Source organism: Phyllopteryx taeniolatus, chromosome 9, assembly GCF_024500385.1.
Source record: "Phyllopteryx taeniolatus isolate TA_2022b chromosome 9, UOR_Ptae_1.2, whole genome shotgun sequence".
NCBI classification, from domain to species: Eukaryota; Metazoa; Chordata; class Actinopteri; order Syngnathiformes; family Syngnathidae; genus Phyllopteryx; species Phyllopteryx taeniolatus.
This window is the reverse complement of record NC_084510.1, coordinates 8,481,232-8,499,824: the sequence shown is the minus strand read 5'-3', so window position 1 is coordinate 8,499,824 and position 18,593 is coordinate 8,481,232. Positions and strand designations below refer to the sequence as shown.

The window sequence follows — 18,593 nt, the reverse complement described above, 5'->3', positions numbered from 1 at the left end:
GTAAACAGTCACAGAACACCTAGGAAAAATTCAGTGAACCCTTAGATTTAATAAAATGTTGTTGACCCTCCTTTGGTAGCAATCAAGAGTTTCCTGCAGTTGCAGATCAGACGTGCACAACAATCAGGATGAGTTTTGGACCTTTCCTCCTTACAAAACTTGTAGTTCAGCAAAATTCCTGCAATGTCTGGTGTGAATAGCTTTCTTGAGGTCATGCCACAGCATCTCAGTAAGGTTGAGGTCAGGACTTTATATAAAATTGATCCTAATAGTTGTGCACGTCTTGAGGATAAGCGGGACAGAAAATGGATGGATAGTTGTGTACGTCTGATCTGCGACTACAGGAAACTTTTGGTTCTAAAGGAGGGTCAACTACTTATTCAATCCAAGGCTTCCTTCCTGTCCTGTAAATGTTTACATGTTATTTTCTATAAAAATATGAAAACATAATTGTTTGTGGGATTTAAGTTTGAGTACACTTTTGTTTATTCCTGTGAGTTAGATCATCAGACTCCATTTGATGGCCAGTTTATGCAGAAATGTAAGAAATTGTAAAGGGTTCACATACTTGTTTCCTCCCACTGTATACACTGAAATCCTGTATATGACACTGCTTATTTTATTATGTATTGTTTATACAGGATCCTTTCTGGCATACTTTGATGCACATTCATCCCGCTGTAGGAGACTAGATCCTTCAGCATGGATTTATTTATTATTATTACTTTATTTTTTTGCATGAACTGATGGTTATTTGATTTCAAAGGCTTTATTTTGTTGTTGTGATACCTCTGTTTTTCAACCAAAGACATGCATAATTTTTGTTAGACCTCTTTTAAATTTATTTTCTTCATATTGCAAATTGTTTGCATGTTTAGCACAGTACCTTGTTAGTGCTATTACATCAGACAATGCAAGTGTTCCCAATGTGCACTGGTTACCCGGGTGTTTTTTAATCAATGTCTTCCTTTCTTCTCCAGTGCCGTCTGCAGGAATGACTCGCCTGGCTCGCTCACGCACCGCCTCTTCTTCAAGCACCACCTCTATGGACAGCAGTCGCAGCCGCCACAACTTGAACAGCCTGCTGGAGAACAACGCCCCTGCGGCGCTGGACTGCCAGGCCGGACCCCAGACTATGGAGGTGTCCTGCTAAACTCACTGCTTATGTGCTCCCTTCCTTTGTAACTTATTGACCCCGTCTCGTCCGCTTTCTCTTTCCCTCAATTCAGTGCCCGCAGGTTCTGTAAGGAACTACGTGATTTAAAAGAGGATGTAATAGCTATATGAACAGAAACGTATTGTTAAATATTAAATCATTATAAAAAAATACATTCCTTAACCATTACTACCACTATATTCAGATGTCTTGCATATTCAGATGTGCTCCACTCACCTTAATTGGATTTGTTTTTCATGTTTGTTCCAAGGTAAAACCCATCAATGTTAATATGAAATAAAGTTTTGTCATTGGATGCTACAACACTGTTTTAATCCATTTCTTTAGTTTGTAGTTTAAACATGCTGCCTCCATGGATTGTGAGTCACTATATATTTGTGTTTTTAAATTGAACACTGGACTGTAAGTTGCTGCAATATGATGTAGCGAACAAATTGTACAAATTGTTAGCCTAATAGTCCCGAATCACATTCGCATAAGTCAATTTGGATGGCTTTTGGAAAACAAGAAACAACACAACAAATTCAACAAACAAGAATAGTGCAGTTGCCTGGATTCAATCTTTGTGGATTACCAGGATTTGGCTGACTGAGAATCTACAAAGACAAAGATAAAACTACATTTTTGCAAGTACTTTGGAATTTTTTAATTTATATTGTGACAGTAGGTTAAGAATGACTTGTGCAATTATGCTATCAGACTAACAAAATCTAGCTACAGATGGAAGAGGGCTGTCTGTACTTCATGTAAACTGAACATGCCAGGTAAAAAAACAAGCTTGAATATTTAGCATTAAAGAAAATGTGTACTATTTCCTCTTTAACCTCGTTTACATTGAATTAGTTTTCCCCATTTTTATTTCTGCATTGTTGATTTTAATGCAGTCTTTAAACAACCCGTGCCATGTGGCCCAGGGGTTCCTCTCACTTGTCTGCTGACTCTTTTACTTAATAAAGAGGTAGAATATAAGAAGTGTTTCATGTTTGTTTTCACTGACTTGATGTGCATAAAACAATTGGCATCATTTAAGAGAGAGAAATTGTCGATCAGTGATTGCCTCTGCTTTTGTTAGTGGAAAAATAAGGTGACTATGGTGAGTTGTTTTCTAGCCGCAGTTCTTATTTCTGCCGCATGTTCACCTCTTGTCACAGACGAGGGTGTTTATATTTAGCACTGTGTTTTTCTGTGCAACAGATAAACTTAACTCAGGTGTCATAGTGTCATCTTAAAATGAATTTAACGTTCATCGCACCCACCGAGGGGCATGTACATATTATGTTACGTTACATTGCATTGACATACAACAACCTTGCCTGTAATTTGCACCCTTGCATTTAAATTGATATAACTTACTTTCGATCAATTATGTTTGAAATAACAGATTTGACATTAACTGAGCCAATTGAAAATGTTTTAAAAATATTATTTGTGGTAGAAACTGCCTCTGGCTTTTCAAGAATTTAGTGTAACTCTAACATCTGTAAAAAGGCTGAAGTATATTTCATCCCTTGTGGTGTGCAAAGGCAGATTAAAAATAATTATTTTTTTTTAAATAAAAATGTTTTGTCACCAACCTATTTGACACTGAGAGCTACTTGTGTACTGATTAATGCAAAGGGCTACCAGTTTGATACACACTTCTGAAATAAGATTGATCAAAATCCATTTATTTATTATTTTGTTATTAATACGTAATGATATTAATTTCTGTGAAGACATTGTTGATAATTATTGTGAAATCATTAACCTGACCAAAGTAGGAAACATAAATATCAACATGCAACACTGTTTCTATAATTCTCTGCGAGTGTTGACATTTTCAAGAGATTACTTCTATGACATTCCTAGTAAATCAATGTCCCACCATTGGTGAGCTGTTTTTTTTTCCCAAAGAGTCCTGCAGGCTTCCTGGTGACCTGTTGATGACCCTTTGGTCCAAACACTTGTGGACCTAACTACATCTATTTGTTCAATGGTGGCTACTGCGTATGCACTTCGACTCATAAATTGTTTATCAGGATTGGAAGAGGATCCTGAAGAGGGGTTTTACTCATATGTTAATGTTGATTACAGGACAGCATCTTTATGCCACGAGAGAATTAGACTGCAGAAGATGTTTCAGATACATTTACTCTGATGTCTCATTTTGAGCAGATCAAATTGAGTTTACATACAGTACATTCTGACGACAGTCCCTTAGCAACAGATATTTTCTTAACCCAAAATACATTAGACGGTTTTTGTTGCACTTGTTGGAGCGAGACCGACACAAAGCAAAACGTGTCAGTATGTGGAGGGCTTCAAACATCACATAAAGCTGGTGCTGTTGAAGACAGAAATATAGGCCTACAGACAGACATGCATATAGAGTAGTATGCAGGAAGCTTCAGCCACTAACAAAACCACCCCCTCCCACTTATTTGGAGCTGCAAAAACGTCGCAGCCTTCCTGTTTGCACAACAGTCGTTCCGATTGATATGCAGGTCTGACAGATAACCTGAGCTTCCATTTATGTGTCAGTGTGTGTATGTTGGAGACAGATGAACATATTTCATCAAGACAACTTGGATCTACTTAGAGGACTGGGATAACCTCTAAAAAAGAGGAGGACTTAGAAAACATTTGTATTTTGAGGGTGGGGGTAAGTATGTTTTTGCTAATATTACATAAAAGGCCACTACATGAGTATTTTTGTAATTATTACAACTATATCATTCCCACCTGAATTCATGCATCTTGGTGTACAGTTTAGCTATCAGAGTATGTCAATGAATTTTGTTGTGGCTTCCTGTATCTTCAAGCTTCATGGTGCCAGTAAAATGCTGGATACTGTGAGAACTAATCTGATGATGCGTTTGAAAGGATTTGAATGCATTTTTCCCCAATCTCTTTCTAGCAGTAGCTCCTTCAAACCAGCAGGAAGTTAAAGAACATGGGGCTCTGCCCCTCCAGGTGCAGATCCGACCTGACAGTCTTAGAAAATCCACCAGAACCTCCTTCATCAGGTAGACTTCATCCACCATCTATCTATCCATATATACACATCCACAAGGCTTTCTTCCCCTACATATACTCAAATGACAAAAAAATCCAACAATTTGTGCAGTCTCTGACGAGACCATGACTGTGTCCCTCTTCGACTTTCTATCATTTGGTGGCACTGAGTTGGTCATGACCATCGGGGAGAGACTCAGCATCATATCAGAGTATGCCTATAATCTCTTACAATTTGAAATTCACCCCAATTTCACATTATCACGCAAAAATGCTCACAATCACATATTTTGTCTATAGTGATGGTAATGTTTTGATGGTAAGGTCCGCCACCACAAGCAGAGAGATGTACATTCCCACCAACTACACTGCCAAAGTGACACAAAGGTAAGTTATGTAATTCTTGTCATCATAATAGCTTTATTACCTTTAAAGGGTAATATCATCACACCTTTCCTCTTTGCCATCATTAGTAGGTAATGCGGCAGCATTAAAAAAAAAAAGATAAATTTAAACAAACTGAACAATAATCCTAACAAAAGGACACATATTCTGCACATTTTTCCTAATTTAAAAACAGTTCCCAGGTATCTAAATAGCATGTGACTGTATTGTAAATCACGTTACACACCCTATATTGTGTCTTGTTGACATTAGCAAGTGAGCATTTGGAAGCCCTGCCCAATATACTGCTAGGCCAGAGCCTATTTAGACGAGAGAGACTTCTCTTGGGACCCGAGAAAGACAGTAAAAGCATTTTTTCTTGGAGGCAGCACTTCATACACCTGACCATTTTTAGAAGTAGGCAGCAAGCAAAAGATTTACTCATGTATGCAAGCCATCATAAAGACAATTTTCCATAATATGTCCCCTTTCAGCCTCAGAATATTTAGATCAAATACTGAATTGTCCAACTATAATAATGAATTGAGTTGCATAGCTGTTGTCTCCTGCTTCTCTATCCAGGTGGCTGTTCACAGGTATCAGCAGGCTCAAAGCAGAGGAGCTCCTCATGCAGCCACAAAACCACATTGGAGGCTTCTTGATACGAGATTCAGAAACAAACACAGGTTAGAGTGTTGTTAGTTTCACGTTTGAAACGAGTATATTTTTATTGCCCGTTTTGTAATTTACTTCTGTGTCTGTGCTCTTTATTGCTGTAGATTGCTTTTCTCTGTCTGTCCGTTGGCGAGTCAGTGTTTTGTACTCACATTGTGTTAAACACTACCTCATCTCTCAACTCCAAAATGGCCGGGTCTACGTAACTCCAAAACGCTCCTTCTCCTCGCTAAAACACCTGGTGGAACACTATTCAGGTTTGTAGGCTGCAGGAGAGTTTCAAATGATCAACCTTGTGCTGTTCTTGATCATTTGCCTAAAATTTTTATTTTTTTCATTATCAGCAGTTATAATAGTTTCAATAAAAATTAAGATTTTATTGAACAGCAGTCAATGTTTTTTGCAAATGTACTCAAAATTCTGTTCCAATGATTATGATTAAGATTGTAATTTATTTTAAAAAAAAACACACATAGGTTGTAAAGGACTACACAAGAAAAAAAGATGTTTGTACTGTACTCCTGCCATTACATAGAGATCGTTTTATAAAAAGAAATTCTATTTCAACCAAAGGAACCCGTCATCAAGCTCACATCAACAACTCTCGCATTCATTGAAGTCTGTGGATAGTTATGCTGCCGTCTACTGTCATAGATCTTCCTTTTGAGGAGGCTCCACAAGTTCTCAATAGAGATAGTGTCAGGGCATGATGGTTGCTACATCATTCTTATTTTTTTCTTCTTATACCATTAGCAGCTAAAGCTTCAATAGTATCTTTTACAGTGTGTTGTGTTGCATGAGAAAATATTTTATCATGGAAGACACAGTTCTTTTTAGTCTATGGCACCATATGGTGAATTAGAAACTCCATATATTTTTCAGAGATCATTTTGACACCAGCAGGAGTTCCAGTTGTTCCGGCATAAAAACATTACTCCGCCATTTCCTTGCTAATGTTGCAACCTTGTTGGGACACGGTATTTGCAAAAATAATCGTCAAACCTGTCTGAGATTGATATTACGGATATAAACAGATTGGAGACACAACATATGCAAAAACTTCCCCAGAAAGTTTTTTTTTTTTTTTTTTAAACTTCAATCCTATCTGTTTCTTATGTTTGGTGTAATAATAAAAGGAACATCCTGTGATTTTACAGAGTCTGCAGACGGACTTTGCTGTCGGCTGAATGAGCCTTGCTTCATTCAGGGTTTAGACGTACCCAGAGAGAACAGGCTTGTCGTATCCACAGCGCACAGGAAGCCCGCTAACAACTGGAAGGACATCAGCAGGTGGGCGAGAGTCCATTTTTAAGCTGTTAGTGTCGAGCTCTGCATGAGGCCCTGATGGCACAAAACATCACATCAATGAATCCAACAGTCGAATCTTGAGCAGCTACCAAAAAGAACTGTTCCAATTGTTTTCCAGATCCATGATTCTCAAGAGGACGATTACAGGGTCTGACAACTCAATGGTCAGCGAGGGCCTGAGGGAGGCCATGAGCTCTTACCTCCAATTGACAGAAGGCAACAATCACAGTTGGTACACTTGAGCTAAAAACTTCAATCTGACTACAAAGACAGATTGTCTTCCAAAGACCCTGGACAAGACGTGAAGTACGAGATTTGAGACACTCTAGCGTACCATATGCGAAAGCATTCCACAAAGCATTCCACATTGTTTAGTTCCTTAAGTTTCATTTTATTTTTACTATTGATGAAAAGTCCTGTTCTTAATGTATTATTGACTGCTCTTTGAATGCATTACATTTATGTGTGATTATTGAATGTTTGTGATCTAATCAACATTCAAGTCAATGGATTCACAGGGGAAAAAAAAGTCCTGTACAAAATGTCAAATAAAAACTGTACAACACCAGTTGGATGCAAGCAAGCGTTAATACTGTTGCGGTACTTTTGTGCAGACGGCACAGGTTCAATTCCTAGCTGGTACTCCAAAAAATGTGTCAGGAAGGGCATCCAGTGCGAAAACTGCCAAACAAATCATCTGGGTGACTCACTGTGGTTGACCCAAGCTGAAAGTCGCATACAATTTGGATACCTGACAAATCTTGAGGTTGTTAGAACTGCGGGAGAGATAATGACATCACAGCAGTCTGACTAGACGCTTCATCTGACAATTGTTTTTTTCTTCTTCTTATCTGTGTGTTTGTTTTGGGCTTGAGAAAAACAAGAGCTGAACTGTCCTAAGTTGCTAATGTCATATAGTGGAATTATTGGAATTTTCTTTAAAAAAAATTTATGGCCATGCTATTACAAAATTGGCAGAAGTATATGAGAAATCATTTTTAAAGTGGAGTAGAATTATGACAATTAATAGCTCCGAATGATGCCCAATGAAGTCGTTTGCGCCCCTTCCAGTGTGGAAACCAACCACAGGAGTAAAGGTAAGGAATTTGTCTTTTTTTTTTTTTTTTTTTTTAAACTGTATTTCATTTTATTATTTTATATTAAAGACCTGCAACTGTCTTTCATACAAATATATATTGTAAATCTGACTTTACCACTTCATTAGCATATTGGTTGGTGATGGAAACGATGCATGTTCCGACTTTTGCACAAAATCAGGTTACTGATAGATTTTTAACATCTTAACCATTTTTTAAAATATGAGAAACATGATGTGAGGGGGCGACACGTTAATTGAAGACTTTAAATTGTCCTTAGGTGTGAATGTGAATTATTGTTTGTCTTTATGTGCCCTCTGATTGGCTGGCGACCAGTTCAGGGTGTACCCCGCCTCTCGCCCACAGTCAGCTGGGATAGGCTCCAGCATGCCCGCGACCCTTGTGAGGAGAAGCGGTGCGGCAAATGGATGGATGGAAGGATGGATGATGAGAGGACCATTACAGCACACCTCACATAACCATGTCTGTCGCAGTCCCATGGCTGACCTGTAGGAGGCAACATGGTGCCACAGGGCATTCAGACTACCAGAAAATATTAAGAAAGATTCGCCAGCGGTATTAGCAGTAGTAGACATTGGTTAATTGAACACTCTAAATTGTCCTTAGGTTTGAATGTGAGTATAAATGCTTATCTACGTGTGCACTGCGATTGGTGGGCATACTGTCCAGGGGGTACCTGTCTTGCCCAAAGTCAGTTGGGATAGGCTCCAGTACACCCGCGACCATAATGAGGATAAGCGGTGCAGAAAACGGATGGATGGATGGACAAAGAAGACATATGATTTGCTTTAGCGGGGCACTATAAAATGATGTGGCGGGCCAGGTCTGGCCTTTGGCCTTGAGTTTGACACCTGTGATTTTGAGGGGAAATTGATGTTTTTTTTTTAAGGGTTTGAGTTCAAAAGTTGCTAAGAGTTTCCAAACACATTTTAAAAGGGTCCTAAATGTGTTGCTCGGCGTTTTTTTGTTTTGTTTTAAAGTTGCTAGTGCAGTCTGGAAAGTTGCTAAATCAAGCAACAAAACTGCTCAGTTGTGCGCTACTCGGCCAGTAGGGGGCGCTTAATTGCCCTCAAGGTTGATGGTAGCATCCACTTCCTGCCTGGACAGCTCACTTCAGAAAGAAGAAATAATGGCGACGCTTAAGGGGTCCGAGACCCACTGTACGGGAGCACAACAAATAAATTGCAAAAGTAATATCGTGTTCAAGTTCACGGAGAGTAAAATAACAGGGCAGACTTTTAGTCGTGGGACACAGGTAAGCGACCCGTTGTGCTTTTAGACATAAAAGACGTCGCAAAGTTGCTCGCCTCAAACCAGGGATTTGCTTTGTGGAGTGCTGCCTGAAAAGCGAGACGCTGTCGGGCAAACGTGATTGGCGACGCACGCCCTCGTTTAGTTCAACATTTTGCATCCGGCTGCCACATATGGGGCTTATTCCGAAGAATAAAGTGGAACGCTTAACTCTCCTTTTCTCCTTCTTGCTGATGGGGCATAAATGTTAGCGCAATCTTTTGTTGTTAGCCCACATTAGCTTAGGGTAAGCAACAAGCTTCGAATGGTTCCCGTAAACGTTCTCTCGTGAATATTGTTTAGCAGCAGTAACACGCTAACACAGTCGTTAGCCTTTAGTTTTCCACTGCTGTGAACGAATGTCGTCTGGGAGGCAGCTAACTAGCTTAGCCTTCTGAACGGCTCAGGCGATTACGTAATGTTCATCGACCACTATAAGAATGCGTTCCATAAAAGGACGCGCAGACAACAGCTGTTTTGGCAATTGTAACTTTAACAAGTCTCTTACTACCCTTGTATTAAACATGCTCAACTGGATTTGTATTTGTATTGCGTGTTTGTGCTGTTCAGTCAAACAACAGTTGAGGTCCACCTGTCATGACATGTCTACACATGGCAAGCACAGAATTACCGGACACTTAATAAGATACACCTGAATTACAGTCCTGGAAAAAATGATGAGACCACCCTTGTTTCTTTAGGTTCTTGGTCATTTTTTATGCCTAGTACAACTGAAGGTTCATTTGTTTAGACAAATAAAATGGTGACACCAAAAAGAGCTCCAAGTTTAATTTAAGAGCTGATGTCTAGCCATTTTCCGTGTTTCCTTGTAACCTAAATTACTGGGACTACAATTAAGCTTAAGCATGGCAAATAGGACATAGAGTATTATGGAATCAGATGCATTTTTGTTGTGTTCTATTTTTAAGGTAATTTACTGTACCTTTATTGGTACCACCAGGATTAAAAATTGAGAAAGTGAAGAAACAAGGGTGGTCTAATATTGTTTTTCCATGACTGTACATTTAGATATTCAATTCAACCGTCACATGACAATTACAGCAAACATGGTTGTATTCATCATAATAATGAAAAGCAGGATGGCTAAGTTTTAGTATCAGAGATCTTCCTTTTTTGACCACTAGTGAGAGCAATTCGAAATTAAAGTTAAAATGCTGTGATGTCTTGAAATATGTGTGGCTAAAGGGTCAAAAAGTGTTTGCATGTTCTCTTAATGTTTGGGTGGGGTTTCTGCAACATTCCAACACATTAATTTTTGGTTAATAGACGAAAGCATCTATAGGCATTGACACAAGTATGAATGTTTGTCGATATCTGGGATGCAATCAGATGGCGACCAGTCCGAGGTGTTTGTTGGGCTAGGCTTTAGTTCACCCACAACCTTCATGAAGAAAAATGCTATAGAAAATAGATGGATGTAGAGATGGGTTAGAAACTACATTGATAGGCATCATAACATACAAACAGTTAAGCACTCGTTGAAGCTTGGACGTACATTATTAGGGATACAGTGGCAAACTGCTGCATTCCATGTATAAAATGTATTTACAGTCTCTTGACATCAATCAAAGACAAGACCAATGATGGTCTTGATAGTGTACATTACATGACTACATGTTGTAATTGGGCATCCATCTGATTGTGCTGTGTAGCTCCCAGGGGGTCTCCTTCAGGAGCGAGACAAGCGGGCCAAGTGGCAAGGCATTCCTACTTTGCTCCAGAAGCTCTACAAGAGCAGTCATCCCAACAGTGACCTTTCCCACACCCATGGCCTACTTAAGGTAACCACATTGCAGTAAAGTACTGTATGTACTCATGACTTGAAGTAGAATTGATGGGGCTGGTCCATTCGTGATCCAACATGGCATGTAACTGCAATGACTGCCACGATTAGTCGATTGGTCACGACAACAATTTATTTGTCAGTGTCATTTATTTTTAAGCTTTGTTTTTCTCACGAAAGCGCTTGAATCTTCCAGTGGTCGGTATGCTGCCCTGTTGTCTAAGTACGGCATGACACATGAGCAGTACTGGTCATCCGGGTCAGCTGTGCCGTACCCAGAAAAACTACAATGACCTGCATAGCAGCAGCACTCGGAGGTTTAGGCATTTAAGCCCAAATATTGAAGATGAATGTAATTCAAAACGAGAGACTGAACGCGCCTTTAAAACAAGTGTAAATATCCGACAAATATAACCCAAGTGAACGCAAAATTCTGTTTTTACATCGTGTTTTCAATTATTAAGAAAAAAAACAGCTATTCAAACTTACCTGGCCCTCTGTGAAAAAGTAATTACCCTCCTCGTTAAATCATGAATTGATTGTGGATAAGCACTATTTTTGGTTAATTTTCACTGATCACACCCAAGCCTGGTTACCTCCACACCCGTTCAGTCAAGAAATCACTGAAAGAGAATCTGTCCTGACTAAATCAAGTCGGACAAAAGATCTAATAAACCTGCAACAAAATGACACCATCCAAAGAAATTCCAGTCGAGAAATAAAGTAACGGACATCTATTAGTCTGGAAAGGGTTACAAAAGCCATATTCCCAGGAATTTGAAGGTCTCGACGGTTGGCACAAGGCAGCTGGACAACGTGAGGGGCAGCTGTGGCGAAGGATGCCTCCTGAAGTCCACGATCATCTCTACAGTCTTGAGCGTATTCAGCTCCAGGTTGTGTCGGCCGCACCACAGCTCCAGCCGCTCCACTGTCGATATGCAGACTCGTCACCGTCCTTGATGACGCCGATGACAGTGGTGTCATCTGCAACAATCATACATGCAAATCAGTCACCTTTCAGCGAAATTCCCCGTTTTGAACTCAAAATAGGCTATTTACGTGAATCGTATAGATCCTATGAGTTTTTCATGGGGGGGGGGTTGTCATTGGTTGTTTTGTACTCCTTGAACGCTGGCAGCTAGATTCATTCCACACATCCACACACATGTAATTTCTGAATATTTCTCTGTGGCGGACTAATATGCGAGCGCATCGGCCTGAGGTTCCGCCTGTGCGCTCGGGACCTGCTTTGGATAAGTCACAGGAGTTGACGGGACCAGAAAAAACACTTCTGCCCTTTCTGCTGTTCAGAAGTAACGGTTCTTTTACTCCGTTACAATGATCTAAATGTCACTCGCTACTTCTATTTATCAATTATTGCTTAGTTATCAACTATTACATGCACGAGACTACGACTTTGACTTCCGCACTGGGTGCTATTTGCTCCAATCTAATTTAAGCACTAGTGACGTAATTTATTTTAAAATAAAATAATAATTCTCGGCGGAGGCCTGGGGGATCCTCCCAGACCCCCCCACAATGTTTTTTTAATTATTATAATGTCACCTTTTTCATGCCTTCATGCCCATGTCTGAACAATAAGGAAGAGACTGGCATCCTTAAACGGCATCCATGGCAGAGTTCCAAGGCGAAAACCACTGCTGACCAAAAAGAACATAAAGGCTAATCTAACTTTTGCAACAAAAACATCAGAATTTTTCCCAAGACGTCCGGGACAATATTATATAGGCCGACGATAAAATCTGAGCTGTTTGGAAGGTTTGTGTCTTATTGCATCTGGCACAGCATTTCAGAAAAAGAACATCAGCTCAACAGTCAAACGTGGTGGTGGTAGCGTGAGTTTCTTGGGCTGCTTTTTTTCCTTCAGGACCTGGACAACTTGCTGTGGTTGATGGAACCTTGAATTCTGCTCTTTAACAGAAAATCCTGAAGGAAAACTTCCAGCCATCAGTTTGTGACCTCAAGCTGGGTTCTGCACCAGGATAATGATCTAAAACACAACAGCAAGTCAACTTCTGAATGGCTTAAAAAAAAGTTTTGGAGTGGCTTAGTCGAAGTCCAGACTTGAATCCCATAGAAAACCCTCAATTTTTGCTGAATTCAAACAATTCTGCAAGGAAGAGTGGGCTGAAATATCTCTGTATACAGAGATGTGAAAGACAAATTGCCAGTTATAGAAAACGCTTAATTGCAGTTGTTGCTGCTGAGGATGGCCCAATCAGTTGGGTTGTGGGGCCCATTATTTTTTCACACAGGGCCAGACAGCTTTGAATACTTTTTTTTTCTTAATAAATGAAATCACCATTTTAAAACAACATCTTAAGTTCACTTGGGTTATAGTTGTCTATTTACATTTGTTTGATGATCTTAAACAAAGTGGGGAAACTATGCAAAAATAAAAGCATTTGAGAAGGGGGGCATATACTCAAGACGAGCTGAATTGAAGTACCTTCAAAATATCAGTGGAAATAGTTACATCTTTTTAAACTTTGAGTCAACACCTAATTTCTTACAGCGTGCGACCACTGGCTAGGGTCCTAAAATCAGGTAGCCACACAGTGCCTGTTGTATTGTTCAGAAAAAAATTAAGAAACAAACACAAAAAAAACTGCCTTTTTTCATATATAAAAACATTGTTATGCTCTATGCGCCATAGAGAAATCTTGGTAATACTAGTACTGTTTTTTAAAGTGTGAATTTCATATACAGTTTACATAATTTTTTTATGTAAATGTTTTGTTGTTTAAACTACAGTTCATACACGAATGAAACACATTTTGCAATTGGCATGAATTTTTGGCTGGTGATTAACAATTTTTATCATGCAAGGCTAGTGTTGATCAGGTACACTTTGAACAATTCAATGTTGTTTAGCCATGATTTCAAACACACACGCAATGAAAAAGTTAGTCGATCCGTGTGTGTATGTATGTATGTATGTATATATATATATATATATATATATATATATTAGACTTTACACCGATTTGCCATAATTCGCTGATCCGATCAATGCTCCGCAAAAGACATTTACTCCGCGCCGCCACGTGCACGGTATATTTGAATCGCAAAGTTAGGTTATTGTTAGCCTTGTCGCGTGTCTTTTGAAATGAATTTTTTATTTTTATTTTTTATAAATATTATAAACGTCGGCGATGTGGAACAGACAACACGTCTGAGACAGACAACACGTAATGCCGGATCAGACTACAAGACAAATTTGCTCATTCACAATTGCACAGTCAGACTACTGCAATAAAATCTTGTATTCTGCATCCCGTTTTTTACGATCATTGGGCTTTATGTTGTCAACTCAAATGCGACCGGATACACTCATTACCGTGGCGACGACAACAAGAGTGGAGCGAGCCCATGGTATTATAAGGACAAAATGGGGAAAAACATGTTGGTGGTCACCGGTGCTCAGGAGAGGATGTTCGTTTCAGGCTTACTGAGGTATGTTCACGTACTTTTAATACGATACGGCTCACAAGCAGGCAATAAAATGTTATGTAGCCTAGCAAGTCTCTCTCTGCGCATCGCTCCATGCACAATAGACAATAGGTAGAACCAGCATCGCCATGGTCTGGAAATTTGCCAGATTCAACACGACCACCACATAAGCACAGGAGGCAAGTCTTATGGTTGGATCTCGTCATATTGTATATCTGTGAGCCGGAAATACGTCAGCCCTATTTTGTGCCTGTATTACGTGGGCTTTACACGATCAGGATTTTATGGGCCGATGTGATCACAAGATGGAGCAATGTCTATTTAAATGACTTGTTCATTTATTGTAAACAGGAAGTCCTCGAGTTACGACGCACTCGACCTACGACGTTTCGACTTTACGACGCCCGTGCCTCGTCCGCCATTTTGTCCCAGCACCTTAGTGTTTCTCCTTAGCTAGTGCATAGTGCTTGTCTGTGTTTGTGCGGTGGGAGTATCTTTGCCTTTTTCGCCCTCCTTTTTTCACACTCTCAGCATTAATGGTAAGTACAGCATCTTATTTTTTTATATTAATGTATTTTAGTTTCTTTATATGAAGTGTTAACCTTTCCTTCACAAGACCGTGGTCGGGAGACGCAGGGGTTAACTCCCTTCTCTCGTTGCACAGTGAGCTGGGTGGCGGAAACAAAGGCACGAAGCACCGATTTGCTGCTTTATCGGCTTTATTAGCTCCTCTGCACATTCGTCAACGGGTCCTCCACTAATCGCTACTCTTCCCCGGTCGTCGTCACTACACTTGCCACTGTAGACACTCGCACCGGAGCGCACTCCTTACTCCTGCGCAGTCCCGTCTCACTCACACATCGACCCACACGCCCACACACACTGAGCTTGCTGTCACAATCACGTGGGACAATACCCGTAACAGAAGTATTTCGCCGTAAATTTCGACTTTAACGGTGAAATCCGAATTACGCGGAAATTCGTGTTACATCGCCAGCGTAGGAACGGAACTCGTTCGTAAATCAAGGTCTTCCTGTATACTTGTGTACTGTATACTGAGTATCTTCAAAAGTATTCTAGCATTTTAGACAAAAGGTAAAACAATGGCCAGTCGGGGGCATTCAAGGATTGCCCACTGACATAAGTATAAGTTTTCAGTCAGGTCAAACCAACATTACAACATGACAGAAATAATGGGTCCTAATTAAATTATTGTAATTAAATTACTTCCCACACACCAAAACTTTAGAGCATGATTCAACAGAACGCCGGCATGTTTACCTACAACTGTTAGTGCTAGCTCGGCTAGAGAACATTTTGTTGCCTGCTTGCGAGCCGTATCGTATTAAATGTACGTGAAAACATACCTCAAGCAAGTTGTGGATGAACGTCCTCTCCCTAGCATATGTGATGACCACCACACATTTTTCGTTTTTATTATTCCCCCCCCCCCCCAAATAAATTTGTGCGATCTATTGTTGTTGTCATTGCCATGGTAACTTGTGTATCCGGTTGCGTTTGGTTTGACAAGCTAAAGCTCACTGTTGGTCAAAGACGCAATGCGATGGTATCGGAATACAACATTTTATTGGAGTAGTGCAATCATGAAAGACCAAATTTGTCTTGTCGTCTGATCCAGGCATTACGTGTTCTTTGTATGAGCCACCGCAAAGAAGTCCCACACCACTGAATGTTTTTTCACCGACAAGATTGAAATAAAACGTTATTGGCCGTCAGATAGTTAAAGTACTACATCACAAGACACGTGACAAGGCTAAAAATAAACTAGCTTTTGGATCGGTACACGACAGCAACGTGGAGTCAATATCTTTTGTGGAGCTGATCGGATTGACGAATTATGACATTAAAGCCGATCAGCATAAAATGCTAATTATCGGCCGATACCGATCAAGCCGATCAGATCGGTGTAAAGTCTAGTATTACGCTACAGCGCCAGTAAAGAACACTGGCCATTCTGGAACTAACAGACTTTGTTATTGGCAGTTTAAGTGACAAATGTAAATTATTTTTGGACACATTGTTCGGTCTCGGTTTTATCCGATATAAGTTATGTCGGAGTCCAATATATTAAGGTTCCACTATATGTCCCTTTGGACCATTCACTTGTCAATTTAAAGTAATCTGATTTCAAGTTATATTTTACCCATAACTCAATAAATTGCCATCCATCCATTAATGAAATTGATTGAAAGGCTCATCTGTTCTAGCCCTCCCAAAACCAAAACCACTCTTAGACTCATGGCAAGTTGCCTCACTCCAACTGGACAATCCGCCCACATTGCAGCTCCGGCGGCGGGGAGGGCCATCTTTGGCGAGGGCTGTGTTCCAAAAACGCTCTTGACTGTACTGCAGCGGGCGGCATTTTCCTCCATCCCCCTCTAATGCGACGCACAGCCTTTACAGCTCTTCAGAAGAACAAATTCAGTGCCAGCATGCTCCCAGCCCTGCCAGCAAGAGCTCATTGGACACTGCAGCAATCATGACACTTTCCAGGGCTTTCGAATAGCACAAATAACTTGTACTTTTCACGTTCTTGGGAGCCATACTGAGGGCTAGGTTGCAGCAAAAAAAACTAAGAAAAAAAAGATACCTGAAATAGGTGACGTGGTAGTGAATAACATTTACTCTATGTGAGAGAAAGCGCAACTGAACGTTCCGCGTGGACTGTTTGTGAATGGTAGCGTTTGTCAACCCAAGCAATATTTGTCCCAAAATTTAGTTGGGAAACTGATATGTGAGAGAACATAGGTTCCATTAACAGGTTCCACCTAAATTGTGCCATTGTTTTCACCTTACTTGATTGAGCGACAGGTTTGCTAAGGCTTGCACATTCCTCAAATTTTGGTTTAGAAAAACAAAGCAAAAAAATTGACCAAGGGATGCTCGTAACTCAAAAAAACACGTATGTAGGGGCACTTGTAAGTTACCACGGTGTAAAATAATTGGAACATAATAGTAGTTTTAGAGTTCCTATAAAGCACTCAGGGTGGATTTACACAAGTCCAAGTGTCCAATTCGATTTATTTCTAAATCCAATCAGTCTGTTGTGTTTATATGTACACTTGAAGTGACACATTCATAACTCCTCAAGCATCGACACCGGGCAGTTAAGTTGACCTGGGCTGACCCACGCAACCAATCTTTTAAATAAGGGTAACCTTAGCATTACTCCACTTAATGTGTTTGTGTTGTTTGGGCAGACGCAGGTACACATAAGCAATTTGCGTATTTCAGGTACATTAAGCTAAGGTTGGGAATGATAAACCGATGCGACCGGATATCCATTCGTAAAGGCGATAGATACGACTGTATAGGTAGCAGACGCCATTATCGGTACAAAATCCAGCAGTAATCCTTAGATACGTCGGTTGTAGGGCTCTGGACCGGATATCGCGAGGCTAGGAATCGGTTGCCTGAGGCTTTATGGTTTTCATCTCGTAAAACAAGCGCAAGAGGTCTCGTGCTGTGCTCCGCAGGTAACGTTATGTTTATAACCAAACGCAGCAGTGCTGGATACTAGCGACACTACTAGCTTCAATAAATTTCTCCATTGCGTCACTATTTCAACATCAAATAGCTTTTCAGTAGTTAAGCTACTTTGGTGGTCACGGCGATAGCAAAGGAGTTGTAAACATTGAATGTGACATCACGTTCGTACCTTTTGACACCTGGGCCGGCAGTGAAATGTGCGCCGCAGATTAAACATGCAGACAATATGGCAAAGGTAGGTACATCTCTGCAATTTCCCTGGGCTGTAATTCAGCAAAATAATGCTTCTACTTGAGTCCTGGCGGTCCACTTATACGTTCGAGTTGGTACTGTGCGACCCTAAAAGGAAACTGCAGAGAGGACAAAAAGTCAGGTATGTCCCGAAACTGAGACAACAATCGCCAGTTGAACTAAGATTGTCATCACGACTTAAAAGTTCAAAAAGTCAGTCAGCACTCAGCAAGCAGCAAAAAAAAAAAAGCTTGAATGGCACGGTGTGGGAGACCCGCCGTGGGTGTTTAAATATTGTGCAGTTTGTGGAGAGAAATTTTTAAAAATGAATTGTTGTTTTGTTGTTGACTATTTAAATAATTTGATATTTAAATAAATGAATATAGAATTATTTTTTATAACAGTGCAATAAAGCAGCCACGCTCAGGGTTAAGTGGTCTTTTACTGTACGTGTTTGAAAATAAGGTTAGACAAATGTAATTTTATAGAATTGGGTTAAGTCAAAGTTCTTTATGATTAGCATGTGCAAATGTTAACGATCACATTTTCTTTCTGCATTGAATCGAGATCGAAAATCGTATCGCTCCCGTACTGAATCGAATCGTTTTGCACGTAAAGATATCCTTTT

The 18,593-nt window shown here is 40.1% G+C and overlaps 3 protein-coding genes across 11 annotated transcripts in view; all 3 read left to right on the top strand.

Annotated features, from left to right (window-relative positions):
* ndrg3a (ndrg family member 3a) overlaps positions 1-2,149 on the top strand; it is a 55,751-nt gene extending 53,602 nt beyond the window's left edge. For all 4 annotated transcript variants that reach the window (XM_061784575.1, XM_061784573.1, XM_061784574.1 and 1 more), the window contains one exon: positions 981-2,149. In XM_061784575.1, coding sequence (XP_061640559.1) covers positions 981-1,153 — 173 coding nt within the window. In that variant the 3' untranslated portion in view covers positions 1,154-2,149. The remainder of the gene's footprint in view (positions 1-980) is intronic.
* Positions 2,150-3,619: 1,470 nt separating this feature from the next.
* On the top strand, positions 3,620-7,106 carry sla2a (Src like adaptor 2a). Of its 4 annotated transcripts, none has more exons than XM_061786201.1 (8): positions 3,620-3,818; positions 4,077-4,182; positions 4,284-4,383; positions 4,472-4,558; positions 5,138-5,241; positions 5,335-5,487; positions 6,388-6,520; positions 6,657-7,106. In XM_061786201.1, the coding sequence occupies exons 2-8, from the start codon at positions 4,110-4,112 to the stop codon at positions 6,778-6,780; spliced, it is 774 nt and encodes a 257-aa protein (XP_061642185.1). In that variant the 5' UTR covers positions 3,620-3,818; positions 4,077-4,109; the 3' UTR covers positions 6,781-7,106. The 4 variants fall into 4 exon arrangements, with proteins under 4 accessions (XP_061642185.1, XP_061642186.1, XP_061642187.1 ...); XM_061786202.1 differs by having other exon boundaries at positions 4,074-4,182; XM_061786203.1 differs by having other exon boundaries at positions 3,620-4,182; positions 4,496-4,558.
* A 1,638-nt stretch (positions 7,107-8,744) lies between these two features.
* trpc4apa (transient receptor potential cation channel, subfamily C, member 4 associated protein a) overlaps positions 8,745-18,593 on the top strand; it is a 26,225-nt gene continuing 16,376 nt past the window's right edge. Inside the window, exons 1-2 of one of the 3 annotated variants that reach the window (XR_009789995.1) lie at positions 8,745-8,911; positions 10,620-10,748. Coding sequence is in view for 2 of the 3 variants with exons in the window: in XM_061783475.1 (XP_061639459.1) it covers positions 8,786-8,911; positions 10,620-10,748 (255 nt within the window). In the remaining variant the exon portion in view is untranslated. The remainder of the gene's footprint in view (positions 8,912-10,619; positions 10,749-18,593) is intronic. The other 2 variants (XM_061783475.1, XM_061783476.1) reach the window with 2 other exon arrangements.